At 35.6% G+C, this 24,047-nt stretch overlaps 3 protein-coding genes across 7 annotated transcripts; 2 read left to right on the forward strand and 1 right to left on the reverse strand.

The window, feature by feature from the left end:
• Positions 1–11: 11 nt before the first annotated feature.
• Positions 12–3,214, reverse strand: LOC133872790 (actin-1). Its single transcript, XM_062310395.1, has 5 exons — positions 3,100–3,214; positions 2,303–2,375; positions 1,749–2,142; positions 683–1,296; positions 12–402 (listed from the first exon to the last, which is right to left on the reverse strand). The coding sequence occupies exons 2-5, from the start codon at positions 2,360–2,362 to the stop codon at positions 337–339; spliced, it is 1,134 nt and encodes a 377-aa protein (XP_062166379.1). The 5' UTR covers positions 2,363–2,375; positions 3,100–3,214; the 3' UTR covers positions 12–336.
• A 5,401-nt stretch (positions 3,215–8,615) lies between these two features.
• LOC133873159 (uncharacterized) lies at positions 8,616–13,456 on the forward strand. Of its 2 annotated transcripts, none has more exons than XM_062310892.1 (6): positions 8,616–8,830; positions 11,056–11,148; positions 11,840–11,972; positions 12,412–12,706; positions 12,797–12,851; positions 12,946–13,083. In XM_062310892.1, the coding sequence occupies exons 1-6, from the start codon at positions 8,711–8,713 to the stop codon at positions 12,994–12,996; spliced, it is 747 nt and encodes a 248-aa protein (XP_062166876.1). In that variant the 5' UTR covers positions 8,616–8,710; the 3' UTR covers positions 12,997–13,083. The 2 variants fall into 2 exon arrangements, with proteins under 2 accessions (XP_062166876.1, XP_062166875.1); XM_062310891.1 differs by having other exon boundaries at positions 8,618–8,830; positions 13,047–13,456.
• Positions 13,457–14,023: 567 nt separating this feature from the next.
• Positions 14,024–21,452, forward strand: LOC133874213 (nudix hydrolase 23, chloroplastic). 4 transcript variants are annotated; one of them, XM_062312081.1, is made up of 8 exons: positions 14,054–14,673; positions 15,726–15,871; positions 16,849–16,925; positions 18,690–18,825; positions 18,920–19,060; positions 19,160–19,218; positions 20,149–20,218; positions 20,378–20,483. In XM_062312081.1, the coding sequence occupies exons 1-7, from the start codon at positions 14,382–14,384 to the stop codon at positions 20,207–20,209; spliced, it is 912 nt and encodes a 303-aa protein (XP_062168065.1). In that variant the 5' UTR covers positions 14,054–14,381; the 3' UTR covers positions 20,210–20,218; positions 20,378–20,483. The 4 variants fall into 4 exon arrangements, with proteins under 4 accessions (XP_062168067.1, XP_062168065.1, XP_062168063.1 ...); XM_062312079.1 differs by lacking the exon at positions 20,378–20,483 and adding an exon at positions 21,028–21,452 and having other exon boundaries at positions 14,055–14,673; XM_062312082.1 differs by lacking the exon at positions 20,378–20,483 and adding an exon at positions 21,028–21,452 and having other exon boundaries at positions 14,073–14,660; positions 15,740–15,871.
• Positions 21,453–24,047: the final 2,595 nt, after the last annotated feature.

A 24,047-nucleotide genomic window follows, 5' to 3' on the forward strand; every position in this document is an offset into this window, starting at 1 on the left:
GGTTATTATAATTAATCAAAAGAACCCTCAAACATAATTTATCATGAAAAAGAATTTCTCTGTTTCAACCCAAACCAAATCAGTAACAATACACAACTCTCTCTTCTACAACGTAGTATTGAAAAAATTGAATCTTAAACTTAATTTGCTTGCCTCCATGTTCAATGCCCCAGCAATAACAAAAGAAAGACACAGAAACAAACATGAATGAAAAATGGGAAAGAAATAAAAAAGAAAAAAGAAAAAAGGGAAGTCTGCAACCACTTGATTAGAAGCGCCTCTCTGTAACACAAAATGTATCCTGTAAATTCTTTGCCCACCTCTCTCTTTGCATGACTAAAAGCATTTCCTGTGAACAATTGACGGCCCGGATTCATCATACTCTGCCTTTGCAATCCACATCTGCATTCAGAAGAAAGGAAACTTTTGTTTTCAGTCACAAATACTTGAATAACTATCATGCTAGCAATGTGCCAAAATAACACTATGTTGGCTTCATGGCTTGTTAACAAACAATAATAAGCTGAACACATATTTTTGTGCTCTTGTCTTGCTATCAATTCATACTTTCTTTTTGAAACTTGTTATTAATTATAACTTTTAATCACAGGTACAAGGTTGTATTCGTAGAAAATGCGATGAACACGATGAACACACGCAAGTGAGCGCAAATGCACAATACCTGTTGGAAGGTGCTGAGAGAAGCCAAAATGGAGCCTCCAATCCAGACACTGTACTTCCTCTCTGGTGGTGCCACCACTTTAATTTTCATGCTACTTGGGGCCAATGCTGTAATCTCCTTGCTCATCCTATCAGCAATGCCTGGGAACATAGTGGAACCACCACTGAGGACAATATTACCATAGAGATCCTTCCTAATATCGACGTCGCACTTCATGATAGAATTGTATGTGGTTTCATGTATGCCAGCAGCTTCCATTCCAATCATGGATGGCTGGAAGAGTACTTCAGGACAACGGAATCGCTCAGCGCCGATGGTGATCACCTGACCATCAGGTAGCTCATAGCTCTTCTCCACAGCTGAGCTGGTCTTTGCCGTCTCTAGCTCTTGCTCATAGTCAAGAGCAATGTAGGCTAGTTTCTCCTTCATGTCCCTCACAATTTCACGCTCGGCAGTAGTGGTGAAAGAGTAACCACGTTCGGTCAAGATTTTCATAAGGGCGTCTGTGAGATCACGGCCGGCCAGATCCAAACGCAGGATGGCGTGTGGGAGTGCATAGCCTTCATAGATAGGAACTGTGTGACTCACACCATCCCCTGAGTCCAGAACAATACCTAGAAGACAACAAGCACAACATAAAACATATTGAAAAACTGAAGATTACATGAAGCATTCCTTAAACACACTTCTACATTCATGACTTGGTCTCCCCAAAAATCAATAATCAGCAGAATATGCACACATGTAGTTACCAAGAAAACAGAAAACATTTGATAGATTTGAGTACACATTTAATTAATTTGTGTAAAAGTACTAAAACTGCACTGACATTAACAAGGCAGCCAGAAGAGCAACTTATGACATAGAAGTGCTTGTGATGTATGTTCTTTCCATGAATTTGAGGAACATATTTCTTATAACAATTCATCAGATATCAGAAATGAATGAAATCCATTATCACATATAGCCTTTTACCAAGAGTTTCTCAAAACTGTCTAAAAACTTTCACTGCCAATGGTTTCACATTAAACAAACAAATCAAGTAGATAGTTAATTAAGTACACACCAGTTGTACGGCCGCTAGCATAAAGAGAAAGGACGGCCTGAATAGCAACATACATAGCCGGAGTGTTGAAGGTCTCAAACATAATCTGAGTCATTTTCTCACGATTGGCCTTGGGGTTGAGAGGTGCTTCTGTGAGAAGAACTGGATGCTCTTCTGGAGCCACACGAAGCTCATTGTAGAAGGTGTGGTGCCAGATCTTCTCCATGTCATCCCAATTGCTAACAATCCCATGCTCGATTGGGTATTTCAAAGTCAAAATACCTCTCTTTGACTGTGCCTCATCCCCAACATACGCATCCTTTTGGCCCATACCAACCATCACACCTGTGTGACGAGGGCGACCTACAATACTAGGGAACACAGCCCTTGGAGCATCATCTCCAGCAAATCCAGCCTGACATTTTCAGATCCATCAGAACAATTAGATTAGTTGCAATCTAGGCAGAAACCAATTATCATCAGGTTTGGAGAAAAAAGAACTTAATACATTTCAAAAGAAATGTAATGAAATTGGAAGAAAATGATCAACAGCATGACAGATCTTGGATCAGTACCTTGACCATTCCAGTTCCATTGTCACATACAAGAGGCTGAATATCCTCGGCTTCTGCCATTTCTTCCTATTGCCTGCTCCAGAAAGACCACCATCACATACATACTACGCATTGCACAAAATCTAAAGAGCTTCTAATTCAATCAACCCAAGTAACAACATATGCAGATGTTTGATGCCAATTCATGCTAATAGCTAGTTTCTATAATCCTCCATTACCAGATTCTCTCGCACAGTCAAAATCAAAATATGCATTAGACAACCTGGTCCATTCAGACAACTTAAGCCTATCCAATGCTAATCCATTATAACAAAACTATAACGTATACTAGGAAATTCACAATCTTTACCCCTGCCAATTCGCAAAAACTCAACCTATGATCAAAGGATCCCATAAAACTTTAACTTGATCTAAAATCTGCAAGCCAACAAGGGAAACTGTTGTATATTTACAAAATTTTTGGCTCAATCAAAAGCAATGAACATTCGTAGATCGAAATCAGAACAATGAAAGGAACATAACATCCAATGCTTCCAAAAAGTTGAACTACCGAAACCCACCATGGATCCAACCTCCATCAACCCATTAATCGCATTCCTAATTCATCCACGATCGAATTCATCGAATCGCGTATTCATCAAAATGATAACAAACAACAAACGCAAATCTACCCAACAAAAAACAGACAAGCAAACATGTTTCTAAGATGATCAATCAAAACCCAGCAACGTTGTCAAGAATATGAAACATTAAACTCATCAATGTTCTCTGCCAACAGAAAAATGTTAATCGGATACCTTTGAAATGAAAACCTCTCTTTTGCTCTCTCTCTCTCTCTCTCTCTCTCTCTCTCTCTCTCTCTCTGTCTCTCTGTTTAACGGACTGTTGTGGCTTAGGTACCCGCCCTCTTGTTTAAAAAAAGGAAAGCTTGTGCAAATGAAATTCACGCTAAATGAACCTCAAATGCGCTCTCCCGAAATCCTGGCCGTCAGTTGGGCCCGTTGGGGTATATCAGATTGGACGTACCCCATGGCGTGTCACGTTCGTAGTGGAAACAGCTGGCTCGCTTTCGGTTGCTTCGTGAGGACGAATATACCACCTCACATTTGTGGGAATGACCCCCCAGTCCCTACTGTTTTCTGAGTTTTGACCCGAGGGGTATATTGGGAATGCGATCTTTTTTTCTTTTCTAATTAATGTTATACTCATGACCTTTGAAACAAGATTAGTTAAATAGTTGCATAAACTTAGGTGTTAAAAGGTTTGGCAATGGATAGTGCTTTGAAAAAAAGAATAACTGTTACATACATCTCAATTATTACTTTAAATAAATTATAATTAAATTTTTTTAAAATTATTTATAAAGTTCAGTATCAATTAATAAGAAATTAATATTCATAAACACTTTTATAATCCACATTCAATTTAGAACTAATTTTTTAGGATGTCACACAAAATTTGATACATCTGTTCTATTAAGGAGTTCTTTTTTCTTTTCTTTTTTTTATGACTAATTGTAACAATTATATATTCTTAAAATTTCATAATACAAATAAAATCAAACATTAGTAACATGATAATATTAATCGAACATAAATTTTAAAACAAAATCAATGTTCTACGAAGGTGCTTGTGATTGGTTAGAATTTTACATTTATTAATTCAATCATCTGATATTCCAGAAATGCCCTTGTAATTTGTAGAATCGTCAATTTTCTCAAATGCTTGCATAATGAGGGGCAAATCCGTCTTGGTGGGAGGTCCCTACTGAAAAAGGTAATTTTTTCAATGTTGGATGCCTCTTTTTCTTTTTCGCTTTAAGGCGGGGGGGGGGGGGGTGCTGAGTTGGGTGGGTGCGAGTAATTATATACATTGGGATGGTGCAAAAAGGCCAATATGCCAACTCAGCATTCCGTTTCCAACTGCCGAGAGATCATGTCGGCGTGTTCGTTCACGTGCAGTCACATCCACTCACACCTGTCCACTCCAGCTATGGTTTCGTCGCTGAAACCGTCTCGTGGTTGACCGATGGAACCGGTCAAAGATCTAACGGCGCATGAGGGTGGGACTCGCATCGTGCTATGCATGACCACCAAGAGGCACACAACGTGGTCACCTATTTCGGACATTCATGTCTCTCATGTTCACCAATCTTAAGTCCGATCATCAACACACTACACTAAAATGAAAATCCTGCCTCACTTCCTCCTTTTTTTTTTTTTTTCTTTTTTTTTCTTTTCTTTTAAAATAAATTTCAATTTTTACCCATCAATAAATTAACTATCGGTTTTACTATAATTTTTTTATATACATAAATTTGATAAAGCAGTCCATAATTAGTCAAATAATTAAGCATTTTCATTCTTCATATGAGTTTAAGAGCTTAATTATAAACGCCCACATCAAGTTTGTAAAAAAACTATAAAAATCAAAAGGCTCAAAGCATTTCTCATCTTTTTATTTCTTCGTCTTTGAAGTGAGACCGAGCGGATCTACTTGGTGATAATTGGGTTTTCTAAAACTTTAGTGAATTTGTTTAGATAATCTTTTTATTTGGATTTAGGATGTCTAGATAATCTATTTTGATGATGATGATGCTTTTTGAATTATCTATTAAACTGATATTTAATGTGAAATTACCGGGTTAATTATCCAAACTTCTTTGCAAGAAAAGCCTAACAAGAAGTCAAATTGGGCTTTAATTATGTTGACATGGGTAAACCATGATTAAATTAATGAGCGATGGGATCTAGTTGGGAGGGAATATTTTGCTTTCGGGTGGTGGTCATCATATCAAGTTTGGTCCCGCACGTACGCTAAAAGAAACTTCTTTAGAGTATGGTCGGCTACTGATCCAGCCAGCTATGTCTCCAACGGAATTGCTACTTTTTAGCTACTACTTCTTTAGGCTCCATGACGCTTGTTTCATATGGATCAGGAAGCCATTATACCATCATGTGAAAGAAAGAAAAAAAAAAAGCAATTAGGAAAATAAAGATAATACAAGAAATATAATAAAATCAAGATAATAGTTTTTAAGTGGTTTGGTTTATGATTTATGTCTATATGATAAAGCTCAAATAGGTACATTATGCTCTTATAGGAAATATATTGTCATAATAAATATGATTACCATAAAACGTAATTACGTAATTACCTTACAAAAGTGAAGTAACATACAATATCAATATAATATATTTCTTTTCAATATAAGAAATATATTTTTTAACATTCATCCCTTAAACTCAAGGTGGAAGATTATTAAATTTTTTTTTTTTTTTTTAAAAAAAGGTGGAAGATTATTAAACCTTGAGTTTGATTTTTTTTTTCTTTTTCTTTTTTTTTTTCTCTAAAGATGGCTGAAAGCAGCGAATAATGAAAACTTGTTGGAGATTGCAGTAGCGGTGGCTGGAGTTGGGCCTTTAACAACAATAGGCCAATAATATTCAAAATATGGCCAACTGCAGGCTAAATGGGCATAATTTTTAGGGTTAAATACCCTATTGATACTTGAGTTTTAAGTGTTTTTAAATTTAGTACCTCAGTTTTGTTTTGTATTATAAGTGGTACCTGAATTAGAGGTAAAAACTCATTTAGTACTTCTGTTAAATTTTTCGTCCAAATTTTAACGGCTCGCTACGTGTCAACCATTGAGGTTGACATTTGGCACTATATATATATATAAGAGAAAGAAGAGGCCACCCACTTAGCTGGTTTGGCGTGGCCGAACCACCCCATGGCAGATAAAAAAAAAAAAAGAAAAAGGGTTTTGGCCCTTAGGGGTGGCCGAACCACCCCCATGGGCTAAATTTTGAGGGTTTGCCCATGAGGGTGGCCGAACCACCTTCATGGCCCATAGGGGTGCTTCGGCCACCCCCAAGGGCCAAAACACTTTTTTTTTTCCTGCCATGAGATGGTTCGGCCACCCCATGGGTTCTCTCTCTCTCTCTCTCTCCTTTTTTTTTTTAAAGATTATTATTTTTTTTATATAGTGCCACATGTCAACCTCAGCTGTTGACACGTGGGGAATGGTTAAAATTTGGACGGAAAATCCAACAGAAGTACAAAATAAGTTTTTATCTTTAATTCAGGTACCACCCATATATAAAACAAAATTAAGGTACTAAATTTAAGTAAAACCTTAAAGGCTAAACAAATAATAGGTCATCTATGGGCCAAAAAGAGAGCCAACTTTAGGTTGAAATTGGCATGAGTTTTAGGTCATACCTAAAATGCCAAAAGATGGGAAAAAAAAATAAGCCAACAAATGGCTAAATGGTCCTAGGTTTTAAGTATACCTCAAAGGCCGAAAACAAGACTTTGGTTAATATTTGGATCAACGAGACCAAACAACTTGGCCAACAGGCAACTTGGTTAAAAGTACAATACGAAATTTCATTAGGCAGTAACATAAATGCAGTTTTCAGACCTTTAATCCAAACATAAAAACAAAAAATACGCTACGACTCTCTAATCAGCAAGCGATGAGACACCAAAATGATGATGATTTATTGATGGTAGAAGAACTACTTTCGATCTCAGCCTCCTCGATCATACGCTTCTTCTTCCACTTGGCCTGCATGGTGATTCGGCGCCTTAGTCCTCCTCGCTTCAAAAACCCAAATATGTGCAGTAAGCAAATGGTCTAGACGTTAGACCATATATATATATATAAGCGAATTCAAACCATCAAAACATATTTTTCAATTTTATTTTACTTCGAAATTTGCATAATAAATTATAGTTGAATTTAAATTTTAAAAAATCAGGCACCCAAACGTATAGATGAGAGTTGATGCATTGAATCTTAATGAACAGTAGAGTTGATCCAGAATAAAAAAGCCCATGAAACAGAAGCTTCAAGCTATTAGCTACCGATTCTTTTCGTGAATTTCTCTTGGGGCCAAAAAAAAATCCTTAATAAAGAAAACAAAAGTGTGTTGACTTCATTTGGGTTAGTTGTGCTAAACCCACGTTGTGCCAGTCCAGATTCTGTTAGGTTCTGAATTCCAGCCTCCACCACGGTCCACCTCACCCAATGTTCAAAAGACACCCATTGGTTACATTGACGCGGCAATTCACGTGATATTTATCATTTTAGTCATTAAACTAAAATGATAGTGAGACAACCGCGAATAAGGCAGCCGGATGGACAAAGACATTGTTGTTGACGATTGAGAAACATGAGGTGAACATGGTAAGTTTAATTTTTTAATGATTAACATGATAGTGCTACTTTGATTATTACGTCAATTTGTAAACAAATATGGTAAAATTTTGTGGTACCCTAAATATTTTTCTTTAATTTAATGATAATTAATTATGAATAAGTTGGGTTGGAAAAAGTCACTTTCATTGTATGACGAAATTTAAGTTGTTGGATCCGAAATAATGATTAATGCAATACAACGGAAAATGATTCTCAATTTCTAGCCATTTCATGGTTAAAATTATATTTTATATACTTAGTGATGTATATATTGCCACATCATTACAAATTTTAAATGAGACCGTAAATACAACAAAATAAAATTTCGATAATGAAATGACTCCACTTTACCGTCACTTGAAATGAAGAGGATCATTGTGCCCCTAACAAACCGCTTTTCCTTTGCTTCTTTATCAATGCTCACCACAGCCCAGCCCAAGTACAATCCGTAACCGTCATCGAGCTGGCAGTGACAGTTAACTATGATATTACCCCTCATTAGAAAAAAAAGTCGATAGAATTATTGACTTTTTGAATATGTGCGAGGCAGTAGGCGAAAGAGCTTCTACCGACCCATATCATCCGACTCCCGGCCCTAACTAGATCAACTCAATGGACCATAATGGGGATCGACAAGTACCTAAATTTAGTTCAACAAGCAATAAAGTACATAAAAAATAATTTATCATTTAAATTATTTTTATTAATATATCAGCCAATAATTTAATTTAGCAGACATATTATCAAGTTATAAACAATATTCCATTTTGTCAAAAGGAAATATTTTTAAATGTTGTAATTAGATCATATATTAGTGAACTTTACTTTAAGAAGTATAATTTGCAGTGTTCCTATTTTTATATTTAGCTGCTATGGCGGTCCTTTTTTAAATCACAATATTAAATTCCTTGGAATCTTTATTTTCATACCTTTCTGTCAAGGGGACCTTAAGGCTTATGCGACTTAACAACTATAGCTTTTCGTCTTAACAGCTAGATGCGACTAAAGGAACATAGCGACCAGAAGATTTCAAGGATGTGGTTTAATTAAGACTGCATTATCGCGTTAATTATTTTTCGCCTTAACAAACAAAAGTAATTTACTACACGGTACAAGGTAAGCTTCTGGGTCGCCCTTGCCTCCCCTCCACGGCTCCACCTCTCTTCTCTCTCTGTCTCTCAGGGCATTGATTTGTGAAAATGAATAGCGCCATGAAAGCAGCGCTTATAAGCTCGAAAGCCAGCTGCTTTCATTTGAGGGCAGCTCTTTTTCATTCTACTCCTGTTCTTGAACGTAAAAGACGCAATTACTGGGAATCTGTTAGTCTCTCTCTCTCTCTCTCTCTCTCTCTCTCTCCCGATGCACATAGTTATGTATTTAGATATATGGGTTTTGTTCAATATGGATATATTTGAATGATTTGGAGTCTTTTCTTGTTTTTTTTTTTTTTGTTTGAAAAATTTAGGTGATTTAGGGTATGCCTTATAAGATTTTTTGGATTAAAAATGTAATACATTCATATCTAGCATTTTTTTTTCCTAGTCTTATTTATTGGTCCTTTTTCATTGTTTGGTTCTCGGGGAAATTGGGGTGCGAACTCGTTTTGTCGGGCATAGCTGGTTGGAATGGTTAGTTCTCTGAATTTAAAGTTAAATTTTTTTTCATGTGGATTCTTGCCAACCAAACAGAGCATGGTGGTAAAAATTTAGGGTTTCAGCAAGAAATGAAGCATGCCCGTTACTTTCTCCCTCTCAATTGCTTAATATATGGTGTAACAAGTACAAAGATAAAAACTTTTGATATGTTGTTTAGAACTCATTATGGTTATATGATAGGGTAGTCATTTGTGACAAGAAGTTGGCTTAGTTGGTGCATTACTATTTTTAATCTAAATATGAGTATATTATGAACTATAGTTGGTGCATTACTGCTACCGATAGTAAGTTTCAATATTTACCATGTAAGAAGGGTTGTTAGTGTTTATTGGTTCAAGTATTTGGTGTGATCATGTGCAACAAAGATAATTTAAAGCACTAGATGGATGGCATAAAGTGGCAAAATGGTCATGAGATTTAGGAAAAGGCGTGATGGACTATAATGTGATAGAAGATAACCCTAGATGGTGGCACAAAGTAGCAAAATAGGATTTGTCTTGTTCCTTGTGTCGATAAGACTTTCGGATGAACTTACGTGATGAAGAACAGCATTGGTTATGTTGTGAAAGCATCCATCTTCTTTAGTCAAATAGTGTTTTGCTTCCTCCCAATATTTATATTGAAGGATACTCCCTTTAATAATATTTCACTCTCTATTACCGGGTGACCATTACTTGTGACTTGCTAGATTTTGCATTGTTACATGATTCTCTTTATTAACATATTCTTAACGTGTCCCCGTATCTGTTTCCTTATGGGGAAAATCCAAAGAAATTAACAGTCTCATCAAATGGTGGAAAAGTGGTTATAGTATTAAAGCATTTTACTTACGATATAGTGTCTTGGGGATGAAAAATTCACTATTGTTATGAGTATTTGAAGACATATGGATTCTGTTGGTTTGATGTTGGGCCTTTTGATAAATGAGCCAGTGTGCTGTTCATACTTGCATGAGGTCTCATCCCTAATTTAATTGTTTAAGCACTTGTTGCAATTTTTTTTTTTAGCATATTTTTGTTGTATCATCAAGTTGGCTAAGTGTCCATGTAATGACCCACTCTCAACCACACAATATTGTCCACTTTTGACTTCCCGAACTAGACTTTCCAAGAGATCACCCATCCCGGTACTACTCTCATAGAAGCATGCTTAACTGCGGAGTTTTGATAAGTTTATGGCTATCACGGCTTTAAAACGTGTTGTGTCAAGAAGGGTGCGAATATACATATAAGCACATTCCTATTCCCATACCCAGAAGATGTTGGACGTTACAATTACCCTCTCTTGGGACCCAGTGTCTCCGACCCTCATGGGATCATCCCATTCTTGGCATCCCAATGAGTGCCCACTGACTACACTCATGGGTTTGTGCATGCTCCCCCATCTCAAGCCTGGCAATGGTTTTGATATCATTTGTAATGACCCACTCCCAACGACACAATATTATTCGTTTTTGACTCCCCGAACCTGACTTCCCAGGAGGTCACCTATCTAAGTGCTACTATCGCAAAAGCACGCTTAACTGCGGAGTTCTGATAGGTTCATGGTCATCACGGTTTTAAACCCGTTGTGTTAAGAATTGTGCAAATATATATATAAGCACATACCTATTCCCATACCTAGGCGATGTTGGACGTCACAATCCAACTTGTTGAGCGAACATGGTGTATAAATCTTCAGCTTGTACAAATTTGGTTCTGTTTATTCTTATGTTGTTTCAGCTTTTGCTTGATGTGTTTTCCACTATGTGCACATTTTCTTAACTTTTTCTGTCCTATGTATTTTGTATGTTTTTTATCTCTCTCTCTCTGTCTCACTCTCATAATTTCTTTCTCCTTTCTGATGCTGAATGAAAATTTTCTATGCTGCTTACAATTCTTCATTTGCAGAGATCCAACATTTATTCCAAAAGGTTTAGAAAGAATACAAAAAAACAAACATTATTGCGGAACGTCAGTGATTATGCAGACTTCCTGTTTCAGGTTTCTATTTATCATGTTCTTAACTTGTAATGCATTTTATTATTGGCATTATATTTTCATGGACTTGTTTCCATACTTTATGCTTTGAAACAATTTATTTTTCTGTTTTTATAGTTGATGCTGGATATTTTTGTTCTTTTCTTTCTTCTTCTTTTTAAATTAATTTTTAATGACATTGTGAGAGTGAGGTGGTTATGGAACGCTTCTGCTAGAAATTTGTGGTAGTTTTGTTTTGTTTAATTGTTTATGTCCCTCTAAGAGAATATCTGTTGTTATTATAAGATGAATGGTCTGGGAGGCAAGTGTTTGGGGGAAGGCTAGTAGTTTTGGATGTAGAAGTCAAGAAGACAAGCTGTGGCTTGGTATTATGGCTTCTGCCTTCTGGTTTTTTATACGATAGCATCACATTTAATTTCTTACCGGTGAGTGAGAGCGAGAAAGCTAGAGATATAAATTTTACTTATTTTGGGTATGTGTGAAAAATGAAATTGAAATTTTCTGGTCCTGGTGAATTCAGTTTCACCCTAATGGGCAATTTCTAATTCTCACAAATTGTTCTTATAATCTATATAATGTCATAAACATTGTTAATTTCTGCACAGCTGAAACTTTTCTGTTTTTCTTATTGTTGTGATGTTTTATTTTAGAAAGATTTTTGATTGTTCTGCATTGATTGTTTTTGGATTTCCAGAGCTGGGAGGATGAGGATGATAAGGATGAGCCATCTTCAAGTAGAGGCCCCTCATGGTTTAAAAGGCAATTCTCTGCTAAGGGTTCCAAAAGGGACTCGACTGGCGGTCAGGGACCCAGACGTTGGGGCAGAAGTAAGGACATTTCAAGTACTTTGGTGCTAAAAGAAACATAAAGTCTTTAATTGCAGAACTATATATAAGCACATTTTTAACTTATAATGGGGTGGTGGGAGCATCTTTTAAAATTGTCTCCATCTCGAAAATCTTCTCGCTCCAAATCTTGTTTTGAAAACTTTTATGGCCCTTGGGCGGAAAAAGCCTAATAGATGGGTCTAAATGTGTCTTTTGCTTGTGGATATCATTGCTCTAATTTGGAATGCAATTGTCTTGTTAGCCTTAATGCAAGCTTCCACTTTCCACAAATAATGGGGTGGTGCTCTTCATAGTGGAATCATATGGGCAAAGTAGCTCTCCTTCAAGGCATAACTGACTTACTAATGTATTGAGTGCTGGATTCATTTTTTTGCCCCCTTATGAAGTTGCATTAGATGTTATCCCAACTCTTGTTCAGGAGGTTTCCAGTTTTGTGAAGAGGATGATGTCGATGTTGAGACCATTTTCCGAAAAGCATTTGGTGGGAATCAATTCTTCTATTGGTCCTTCATTAATGAAGAGAATCCTCAATGGAGGAGGAGCTCATCAAGCTACAATTACCATGGGAAGTCCTGGAATTGGCGACATCGGAATGAAGAAACGTATGATTCTTCATCTGAGTCAGAGTTTTCTGAGTCAGATATGGTTTCAGACAGGCTGGCCCTTGGATTAAATGCTTCTGGTCCTCTAAAACTTGAAGATGTTAAACATGCGTAAGTTCTCACTAGGTTTTGTCTCACTTCCCGAAACATGTCCTTGTCTGTTTTCGGGTTGTCTGATTTCATCTGAATGTACAATTGCAGATATCGAGCCTGTGCACTAAAATGGCACCCGGATCGTCATCAGGGCTCTTCCAAGGTATTAAAACATGCTCCAACCTTTGATTAGTATTCTCCATTTATTGAATCTTTCCTCTGGAGAGGTATGAAGAAGTCTTTGAGTCTTTTGCCAGGCTCATGAATCTTTCCACGTTGACATCAATGGCCATCATTGCTCGTGCTGATTCACAGCTAACTGGTACTGACCGACTGACTAATTTATATTCCTGAACAGGCTGTTGCGGAGGAAAAGTTCAAGCTTTGCAGCGCAGCATATCAATCTATATGTGATAAGCTGGCCTTGATTTAAGCATGCTTCAATGCCTGCGTTCTTGGTAAACAGTCAGCCAAAGGATGCCAATCTGGTAGCTGTGATTATTTTTTTTATTTTCAGAAGACAGAGTTGGAGTAGCCACTATGGTTTCTTCCCAGGGGCATAGTCGTTAGTCTGCAATAGCTATGATGGCATTGGCTTGTGATTCAGCGTTGCCAGAAGTATTAATTCATGTTCTTAATTTATATCTTTACAAGGATGTAATCTATCCCCTTTTTTGTGCTGTAACTTGTATATTTGCTTTAAGCTTGAAGGCATCAATAATTCATTTAGGAGAATAAAATTGATTATTTACAGTTATATTCAAAGCACTACTACAAGTCCAAGGGTGATTTTAAAATTCACGTCATTATTAGAGAGACACAAGAGAGATTTGGGTATGATGTCTAGAATTACTCATCATTTCGTCTATATTTCTGGCAATTTTGGAACATTACATGAGTTGTGAAATTTTAATTATAACTTAAAAATTATCAATAAATAATAAAGAAAGCAAAAAAAGAAAAAGAAAAGGTAAGAGAGCTGAGAGGTTGTTGCCTTTTATTTATTTATTTATTATTATTATTTTTATTCTTGCCTATGAAAACAATGGTATATAATTTCTTTACCTTATTTGGATGGTTGGAGCTATCTGCACTCCTCTATACAACGTTAAAGCCTATCAAAATCAAAGTACAAGATTCGACTAAATTTGATGAAGGTATATCATATGAGACATGTCTTCACCAACATCCGACTGTCTTCAATAAACTCAATCCACTGTGTGGGTTCTAATTATGTCGCGCTGAAGTGTTGAGATTTGATAGGTTATGAGGATTCCCTACAAAACAGTGGACCAAACAAAACGATTGACAAGTGGGCACCAATGCCACCAACACCAGGAATCAAGATTAGAAGCCCATTTGTCATCAAATTTTTGTAAAGAATAATGTTATTTTAGTAGAGTTTCCGTATAATTGTGATAAAAAAAGAAGAAAAGAAAAGAATTTTTTTTTACTGCCGCATAATTCTATGGCCGTTGTACAGCAGACAGCAGTAAAATGGATCAAGATCCACGGCAAAAGATCAGGCTGTTAAATAGAAAACCCGTCTGTACAGAGTTGGCGGGGTTAACTCTGTGTAGCATAGGAGTATCGTAATACCACAATCCGAGCTCATCATCGTTCTCAACGCTCCGAATTCTTTTCCTCTGTTGTAGTTTTGGCTGGAACAAGTTTTGTGGGGGGATAGAATAATATGCTCAAAGCTATACAGATTCTGGGTTGTTGTTCATCTGGGTTTGTCTGGAAACCCCGAAGCAGTGGTGGGCTTTCCTTCATTTCAGTCTCTGCTAAACCATTAACATATTCTTTATCTTCAGGAAGAGCAACAAGAATGGATTCTTCGTTCTTGCCCGAGTTTTCACCGCGCAGGACTCGTTCTCTAAGGGCATTTCGTGCGTCCTCAGCTCGCTCCGAGTCAAACCCAGATGGCCGTAACGCTTCATCATCGTCGGTTGCAGTTCAGTCTTCAGCAGTGAGTTTTTCTGGTAGCTCGTTTCTTTCTATTTAACGGGTTTCATTGGGATGTGTTCGTTGATATAGTGGAATTTGAGTTATGTCGGTAATGCGGGGATTGCATAATTTGTTTCTATTTTGCATAATTTAGGAAACTTTGGTTGGAGAATGGAATGTGATAGAGATTCTTGATGATTCTTTACGTTGAGACTGTCTGAGTTTTCACGTCTGATGAAATTTTAATGGGCAAGGATGAAATTGCAGTTGTAATTTGCAAGGTGTTTTTATTATTTATCTATTTTTTAAATCCTTGATGATTGAATTTTGTTGAACAATCGCTAGGGACTTGAGTACATTTGCCGTTTCTTTCTTTCTTTCTTTTTTTTTTTTTTTAAAAGAAAACTTAAATTCAGATAATAGATGTGTTGAATTATCTTTGACTCAAATGGGAGTAAGAAAAGGTGCCAACTTGAGTTTAGGCACTCTTTAGAACTCTTTGTAGAGCCTCAATAGATAATATATTCTCTCCGCTTGCCAACTTTCTCTATATTCTAGTTTGTTCTTTCTCATTATATTGATGTATACGTTTAGTTTCTTTAGCTTTTCTGCCTTGAATTCTTCTCTGCTCTCGATTTTTGAGGCAGTCTTTGTTGGTTGTTTTAAGAGAGAAAAATTGATAAATCTAATACATGTAGAAAAAGATGGCTTGTATCTTCTTGATCCCATCTTAACTTGATAGAGGAGGGGGAGAGAGATAAGAATTTAATTTATTTTATCTGTTGGTAGAACTTTTCTGCTTAGTTTCTTAGTAACATAGTCTTCAGGGTCAGATGGTTGTGAGTGTGGTTCTAGGTGTGAGGTTTGCTTTACTTTTGAAGGTTAGGATACAGGAATGGCAAAATTATCGAAGTGGCCAATTTTTCTTCTTTGCTACACATCATATACTGATATATTTCAGCTATAATATGACAGGTGCAATAGAAAAGTTCTCAAAATACAAACCAGAAATCCCGAATTGTTGATGCACTATATCTGTTTAATTTTATTTTCAGTAAGTTATTCTGTACTATTCCCATCCTTGTAGTTTCTATTATGCAGGGAAACGTCCGTAAGATCAATTTCTGTCAGTGGTGTGGTGGCCCAACAAAGCATGAGATACCTGATGGAGAGGAGAAGATGAGACCTATTTGCACAGTTTGTGGGAAAATTGCCTATCAGAACCCAAAAATGGTAATACTATATAGGAACAGAACTTTCTTTTTATTTCTGCAAGTACCAATCCAGAAATTAAGGGACTTTGTATTTGTTTTATAAGTTTTCTTTCTTAGGTATGCAGGATTACTGAAATCATATGGACTCATGTTGTTTTTAAATTGCATTCAAAATGAAGTAGTACATGGCTTTTTTATAGCATAACAATGACCCTGTTTTCTTGCTTTAGTAAAGGGCATATTTAAGGATATATGTGAAAATATCATAAATGCATTAATTGTTGTTGTCTATATAAGACTACTAATGTTTTTGTATTAAATGTAAAAGATTGTGGATTGGTTTCCTCTGTCTATTATGATGTCCAGGTACCTAACGATTTTCCAGCAACTTTGATAACTTTCCCAAATGCTATGGGTTTTTCCTTTCACTTTAAGTTTTAACCATAATATCATTGTTGCATGACTAGTTACATAAATTGTGCCTATCAGAGAGAAATAAATATAATATCATGATTACTTTGCAAGATTTTAGAAAGCATACTACTGTATGCTGCGTGCTAACACAGGGAGCAGTGGAAGAGAATATTGTCTTTCATTTCCAGATTGTTGTCATTTATTCCACCATCTGGGAAACAACGGTTCGGTTTGTCGTTTTCAGGATTCAATCTAGAGAGCAACAAATAAGTATCAATAGAATTGGATAAGGATGTTGAGGTTGCCTACATTGTAAATTTGGTGCAACTCTCTCTCTCTCTCACTTTTAAATTTAACACGCTCACCTTATTCATGTTTTATATCTATCCTTTGTAAAACAACTACCTTAGCTTTTAATAACATTTATCTATCTATCTATCTATCTATCTATATGATGCATGAAGTTTTTGCTTTTCAAAATTTTGCTGCTAATGCATTTGTCATCGATGTTTAGTCCTTATTCTTATTTGTGCCAATATGGCTTCATTTCTACTAATAATTGTTCAATTGATGGTTATATAGGTTGTGGGTTGCCTCGTTGAGCATGATAACAAGGTCCTACTTTGCAAGCGGAATATTCAACCATCTTTTGGTCTTTGGTATGTATGTAGCTTTAACTGGAGAGGGTCCAACTGTTTATTCATTTTAGTTCCTCTCCACAATTGTTTCCTAGATGAAAAAAAGGACAAAAATTTCCTCCAACCCAGTCTAATAAATTGTCATGTGTCCTTGTAACATTTTGGTCCCATATTAGGAAGATGAGTAATCCACATAGAGTAGGTGGTTTATAAAGATAGTCATGAGTGTTAAGTGCCACATTACCTAGTTATTAGGTGAAACTGGGCTTTATAAGGAATTATAGAGAAACTCCAAATTAACTAGTCATTTTGGGGTAATAGCGCAGATTTGACTAGTGCTTTTCTCTGAGTCGTTACAGTCCCATTAGCATGTGAGAGACACATGGTTTTTTAATATGATTAACAGGTTACCTTCACCATTAACTCATTTGCTAACATCTAAAATTCTGTCACTCAAACTAATAGAGGAGAGTCCAAGCGTGCACTATCGGAGATGTCAGCTGTTCATCTCCCTTTTGTCTCTAGACGGTCTAAAAATGCCGCTGGAGTTGGGCTCATATCAGAGCGATGACACATATCTAGTATGTGGGTGATTCAAAAAGCCAATTTTCTGATGATGAGTCTAGTTTTGGATCGAACCCCGGCCTTTCAAATTGCTCCGTGCTTTTGGGTGGGTGCAGATCTTGCACTGCTCTGTAATTAAATCACTGAAGCCTGGTAGTCTTGGTCATGTGCCAAAGCTGAAACTACTTTCTAATCAATTATTTTATGACATTTCTATTCTATTGTTGCTGAGAGTCAGTCTTATTTATTTTTCTTTCAATTTTAGTTGTGGTTGGATTAAAAAGATAGATACTCTTTGTTTTGAAACTTTCTCTTAAGATGTAATGGCGATGCACTACAGGTGCTTAGCTGTGAGTCCAACAATCGTCAAATGGGGAAGAGTGCTGCCTAATCTGCTTTAGTAGTTTGTTAACAGTCCTATCATCAGCAGAGAGAGCATGTGCACACAACCCCAGTAGAGTTCTCAAAATCACAACATCGTTCTTATTGCTTTGTTTCTTTACATGAGTCTTTGAAACACTAGATACATTGGATTGTTTATTCTGCTGCAAGAAGTGACCCTTGATATATTGGATTGCCCATTCTTATTGGATTGTCCAAACAGTTCTTGTTTTCTCCATTCTTTAAGCCTTCATTAACAGTACACACTAAAGGCTCATTTTTTTTTTTCCCAGCACAGAGCAACACCTTAATGAACATCTCCAATAGCTTACTCTTGGACTCCTCCGTAAGTTAGCACACACATTTACATTTGATTCTATTGCCATGGCTCTGATATGTGCCCAGCTTCAGCGGCAATTTTCAGACTGTATCTGAGAAGGAAGGTAGATGAATGGCTGAGGGAGAAAGACTTTGGACTGCTCTGTGTTCAAGAGAAGGGATTTAGACGTGCCCAACCCAATGTTTGAATGAGAATGAATTTTAGAGGTCAGAAGAGGAGTTAATGTTAAAAGAGAAGGAGTTAGCGGTGGAGGCAGTCTGTTAATCCTATTAAAAAGTCATGTGCCTTTCACATGATAGAGGGACCCATGGCAATTTATTAGACTGGGTTAGAGGGAATTCTTCCAACCCAGTTTGGAAGAAATTTTTGTCCCAAAAAAAAAAAAAAAAAAAAAAAAAAATTCAAAACACAGTCTGAGTAAAGCACATTTTCTATTATGATGAAGGTTGCTTCTATTATCGTTGTTTGCTCACCATTCGATGTTTTTTGTCATTGAGTAGGACTCTTCCTGCTGGTTACATGGAAATAGGGGAGTCTGCTGCAGAAGGGGCAATCAGGGAAACCTGGGAAGAAGCAAATGCAGAAGTAGAAGTGCTGTCTCCTTTTGCTCAATTGGATATTCCTCTTATTGGCCAGGTGAGGGAGAAACAACTTTTCATTTAGCTCATATTGAATTTCTGTGTACTTGCTAAAGATGCTTGTAAGATTCATTATGCCTTGTTTGGAGCAGACTTATATAATCTTCTTGGCAAATCTCAAGAAGCCACAGTTCTCACCAGGCCCAGAATCATCAGAATGCCAGCTTTTTGCCCTTGATGATATACCTTTTAATTCCCTGGCATTTTCATCGATGCTGGTTACCTTAAATTTGGTATGAGCCAGTTTTGAACTGTAAAACTGTATAATTACTGTTAACTTCCCTGTCAGACATGAAATTTATGTCATGGTGTCATATATCTTTTTGCTGCAGTATGTTGAAGATGTTAAGGCTGGAAAACCCAAGTTCCACTATGGTACAATCAATAAGAGGTAAATCCATTTTATATGTGGGAAATTTACGGTAGATTCCACAGGAAAATATTGACTCTCCTACCTTAATGCATGATCTGGTTCTGAAAGATGATTAACAAGAATAAGAGTAATGTTACAATTTGTTGTATTTGGTAAGGGATAAGACATAAAATGCAACTTAATTATGTACTATTAGGTCTATGCTATAGTGATTAGTGTAAATCCATTTGCTTTGTGCCAAAATCAAGTTTAAGGATCGATCTCCATGTCCATTTTTAGTTGCATTTGCTCGTTCGCCAATGTTATAGCATAGCGGGAAAGTTACATAGTTAAAAAGAGGCTTCTTGCTCAATGCTATACTATGAACCCTTTCCCATCTTTCTATCCACATTTCTAAAACACATAATTGTTTATAGGGTTATCAGTAGAGCTATTCTGGTTGCTTAGTCCTATATATATGGATGTCCAATCATCTTCTTATAGTGCCAATAGAAGCAACCTGTTATTTCTAGTTGTCTAATCCAGTCCCTCAACCCCAACCCCTATAAGGCTATAATAGGAAAATTTAATGGAAATGAAGTTCAGGCCAAGGTTTTCTATTATGGTAGATATCATTGTAACTATTGACTATTGATTACCTTTTCTTTTTTCCCTTCTCTCTCTCAATTTTGATGTATGACTCTACGATATGATAAAAACTGAATGACTCTATGATGTGATAAAAACTGATATGGTAAAATCTTTAGGCCATTTAATTTGAAAACAATATTGGTCGAGATTTGAAAAAAATGTACTTAATTAGTAGAATACCCTAGGAATTTTAGAGAATCTTGATCCGTTGGTTGGAGGTTAATTCTTATGAATTTTTCAAACATGGAATACCTTGTGTTTCTGAATGATGTTATTAATGTTCCTGGTATATGATTCTTTGCTGATGGTTGTTGTCAGGCCTGGCACAAGTCCTTCTGATATTCATGCCTTTACTCTTGATTATCATCTTCAGTCTTGACAAGATGTGGTGAGTCCTCTACGATGCCCTTTGAAGTGGATAAATAGAATAAACAGTGATATACACAATACTCAATACTCAGGCTTGAAATTCCTTTTATTTTTTCTCCATGTGTCACATAATTGGTGTCTGAGGTCATCAACTGATTGGTCATTGTGTTCTTTCTAGTGAAATTGAAGATGGGGCCTCGAGTTAGTTTGTATGTGCTCTGTCTTCCATGTAATAAATTTGTACAACTTGAGGTATATTCACCTAAACTATAGGGTCCCCCCCCCACAAAAAAAAAAATCTTTGCATATTTAATCCCCTAAAATATGATATTAGTTGCAACTGATCCAATAGTTTAAGAGGGCGATTCTTCAATATTAAAGTCTAGTGATGATGTGATGTATTGCAATTGACCTTATAGTTTGCGCGTAACGAGTCTTTTGTGCAATGAATCCCCCCCAATCTTTGCCTAAATTTTAAATTTGCATATTTGATCCCCTAAAATACGATATGATCAGTTTTGCAACTGATCCAATAGTTTAAGTCTAGTGATGACATTGGAATTGACCTTTGTAGTTTGTGCGTGCCATGACTCCTGTGCAATGAATATAAAAAACTTTTGAGATATATTCACCTAAAAAACTATAGGGTTTCCCCCCTAATCTTCCCCTTAATTAGTTTTAAAATGTGAATATTTAATCCTCTAAAATATAGTATTAGTTGTAACTGATCCTATAGTTTAAGAGGTTATTTATTTATTTTATATAATGAATCCTTATTAATTAATCTGTGTCTTGGATTATATGATTTCTTGTTTTGGTGGGGTGCAGGCTGGGGCCTGGTTGTCATTTGAAAATGGGAACCAAGAGAAACTGAAAGCACATTAATTTGGTCAAGTTGGAAAATGTTTGTGCATGCGTAGAGAATCAAATAGAAGCTTCACTGACTTTGAAATCCGTTCATCTCATCTGAATTCAACACCAAATCCGTACGTGACATATCTATTTGAGGAGGTGAGATCCAATTCAGAGTATATATATATATTCCAGAAGCAAATGCAATTCAATGAGGTTGGAGTACTGGGGTGATGGCGCCAGCTTGTCTTGTCTTTCCCAAGAAGATTCAAACAAACTATTATTATTCGAATATATGGACATCCTCCCGTGGAAAACTTGTAAACATTGAACAGAAATTCAAAATTGGCATCTAATTGGTGCAAGTAATTAATGAGGAATGTTTTCCGGCCTTGTCAAACTGTTACTTTGCGTACGATTTTGAGTACGGCATGGCAAAGTCGTTATTCTCCGTTTGGTAGCACGTTTGTCCTTTCCGATGAAGTTGAGAGGACTTAGAGCACTCCCAATGAATTATCTATTTGCAACTTTAAGTTAGAATAGATAATAAAAGTGTTAAAAAGAGATTTCATCAGCTTATGTATTCCAACTCTATAATAGATTTTCCTTAATTCTATAAATAGTGGAACTCTACATGTAGAGTTATACTATTCACTTATCTATTTTTTTTTATTATTTATCTCCACTTTTTTAGCTTTGCTTTTTTCCTTTTTCCCTCCACCACTTCACGTTCTTCTTTTTTTTTTCTTCCTTTATAGTGGAAATTTAAGAGAAAATGTGCAAAGTAGTGGAGTTATAAAGCGGGACCAACGTGAAAAAAAAATAATATAGAGTTAAAAATAATAATGAAATAAATAAATTAAAAATAATAAAAAAATAATATAGAGTTAAAAATAGATAATCGAATGTATAGTGCATTTAAAATTCATTAGCTAAAGTAGATAAAATAAATTTTGGTTAGTTATTCTAGATTGAAAAATAGATAAACTATTTGGAATGATCTTACAAATGCAAGGAAATTGCCTTCAAACCTTGACAAACCGCCTGTTGGAAAAAGACAAACCCATCACACAATGCTGACATTCAGCCGGCTGTTTGGTCTTCACGAGAAAAGTCGAATTGCGTGGCTTTTAAGTTTTAATTTAGAAAAATGATGCACGTTTTTTTATTTTTATTTTTAAAGAGGAATGTTAGAGTTGCTTATAGAATTCTTATAGTGTGTCCATCTGAAAATACATAAATTTTATAAAAAAAATTATATTTATTTCCTGTTAAAAGACATGTATGCAATTTTTTAATTTTTTTTATTATATTTATATTCTTTCAAATAATTAAACACCAAAAGAACACTAAACCGAATTCGAGAAAATGCTGAAAATATAACTAGTGTATAACCTCAAGATACATTGGGAAATCTACGTGTGTAGGTTCTACCCCAATGTATCTTAAAGTTGTGCACTAATTGTTCATGTATGACAACCATTTTCCTCTTTTAAATGCTTATTATCATGGCGATGATAACAAGAATTACTATTAAATTTAAATAAGTTAATTTGTATGTTTTACCTAAATAATATTTTTCACTCTACCATTAAAATATATTTTATATATATATATATGGCAGGTGGCGCGAGGGTAGGTGAGTCTTGTTCAAAGTCTCACTAAATTATTTGTCCGGGAATCAAGTTGCACTTAATTGTCAAACCCTTACACGTACAACCCATAATATTCGGAACATTCCAATAAAGTGTCGAATAGATATGAGAAGAGTGGCTGTCTTTTATTTTTATTTTTTATATAGATATACTTTAGGCTGTCTTTGTTAATTAATTAAGAGGTGGTTTTTTTTTTTTTTTTTTTTTTTAAAAATAAAAATAAAAATAAAAACTAATGTTATATACCTCAAAATTATTTTACATTGTCCATGTGTCATTGTTAATCGATTCTTACATTTTTTTTATTTTTAAAAAAAAATAATTAAATCAAAGATTGATTTACAATGTTGCATAGACAAAATATAATAAAAGTATTATTTTAGAAAGGGACTTAAAGCTTTAAGAGCGAAGGGTACGAGTTGGTGCAGTTACAGGCAATTGGCCGGTGGCATTTGCACAAGTTGTCTTTACGTAGACCATGACCTTGCTAAGACAACCGTAGAGCAAATCATGAATAAAATGTGGATCAAAGAAATTCTTAAGGGTCTCCGTGATGTTGTAATTTTAGAGCAACCTCTTTTTGCTGCACAGAGCTTTAGCATTTATCTTTCTCTGCTATATATTATTATAATATACGTGTGGTAATTAATAAGATAGTGCTTGTAATTTATCTTATATCTGCGAAGCAGTTTCTATTTTTAGGAGGTTTTTGAAAAGCAACAAGCACGGATAGAACATTAACTAGCAAAGAGTTTCCTTGTTTGCAAAACTCCATGTAAGTATTTATGTAATGGGCTTCGGAGGAAGAAAATCACGCAAAAATAACCTTCCAAACTAATTTGGAAGTCAAAAAGTTACTTTTTTCTCAGTCAAAAAGTTTTTACTTAATTTTTTTCTCTGAGAAAAAATTGTTCTTTTTAAAAGGTTAGCTCCATACGTGGTTTTTGACCAGAAACGATGAAACAAGGTACTAATTAAGGGCTCGTACCTAGCTTGATTATTAAAGTCTCTTGCCTTGCAATTTCTTCATACTAATTAAAAAGAGAGAAACAAAGACTTCATTTGTAATAAAAATAAAATAAAATAATGTAATTAAACAAAAAGATGAGAAAGATTAAGATAAAGAATTGAATTTTGATCGATCAAAAACGTGTATGTTTCAATTTCTCACAATTTTGTAGGCTACGCATTGGCTTAATTCCACGAAACAATTTGGTCGTAGAATGCCATCAAATAATGAATTGCTTACTGCGTCGTCTAATGTCAGACGCAAACATATATGCTTTATCCAGTTTACTACTCAATCAAATGAATATATGTACCTTTACATGTTGCTCTGAG

The sequence above is a fragment of the Alnus glutinosa genome, chromosome 7 (assembly GCF_958979055.1).
Source record: "Alnus glutinosa chromosome 7, dhAlnGlut1.1, whole genome shotgun sequence".
In the NCBI taxonomy this organism is placed as follows: domain Eukaryota; kingdom Viridiplantae; phylum Streptophyta; class Magnoliopsida; order Fagales; family Betulaceae; genus Alnus; species Alnus glutinosa.

Coding starts and splice junctions, on each gene's coding strand:
- LOC133872790 (XM_062310395.1), bottom strand. CDS start 2,362: ATGGCAGAAGCCGAGGATATTCAGCCTCTTGTATGTGACAATGGAACT. Junction 2,143..2,302: donor ATGGAACTGGAATGGTCAAG/GTACTGATCCAA, acceptor TGAAAATGTCAG/GCTGGATTTGCTGGAGATGA. Junction 1,297..1,748: donor TGCTAGCGGCCGTACAACTG/GTGTGTACTTAA, acceptor GTTGTCTTCTAG/GTATTGTTCTGGACTCAGGG.
- LOC133873159 (XM_062310891.1), top strand. CDS start 8,711: ATGAATAGCGCCATGAAAGCAGCGCTTATAAGCTCGAAAGCCAGCTGC. Junction 11,149..11,839: donor ATGCAGACTTCCTGTTTCAG/GTTTCTATTTAT, acceptor TTGGATTTCCAG/AGCTGGGAGGATGAGGATGA. Junction 12,707..12,796: donor CTTGAAGATGTTAAACATGC/GTAAGTTCTCAC, acceptor GTACAATTGCAG/ATATCGAGCCTGTGCACTAA.
- LOC133874213 (XM_062312081.1), top strand. CDS start 14,382: ATGCTCAAAGCTATACAGATTCTGGGTTGTTGTTCATCTGGGTTTGTC. Junction 15,872..16,848: donor CCTATCAGAACCCAAAAATG/GTAATACTATAT, acceptor ATGGTTATATAG/GTTGTGGGTTGCCTCGTTGA. Junction 18,826..18,919: donor ATATTCCTCTTATTGGCCAG/GTGAGGGAGAAA, acceptor TGTTTGGAGCAG/ACTTATATAATCTTCTTGGC.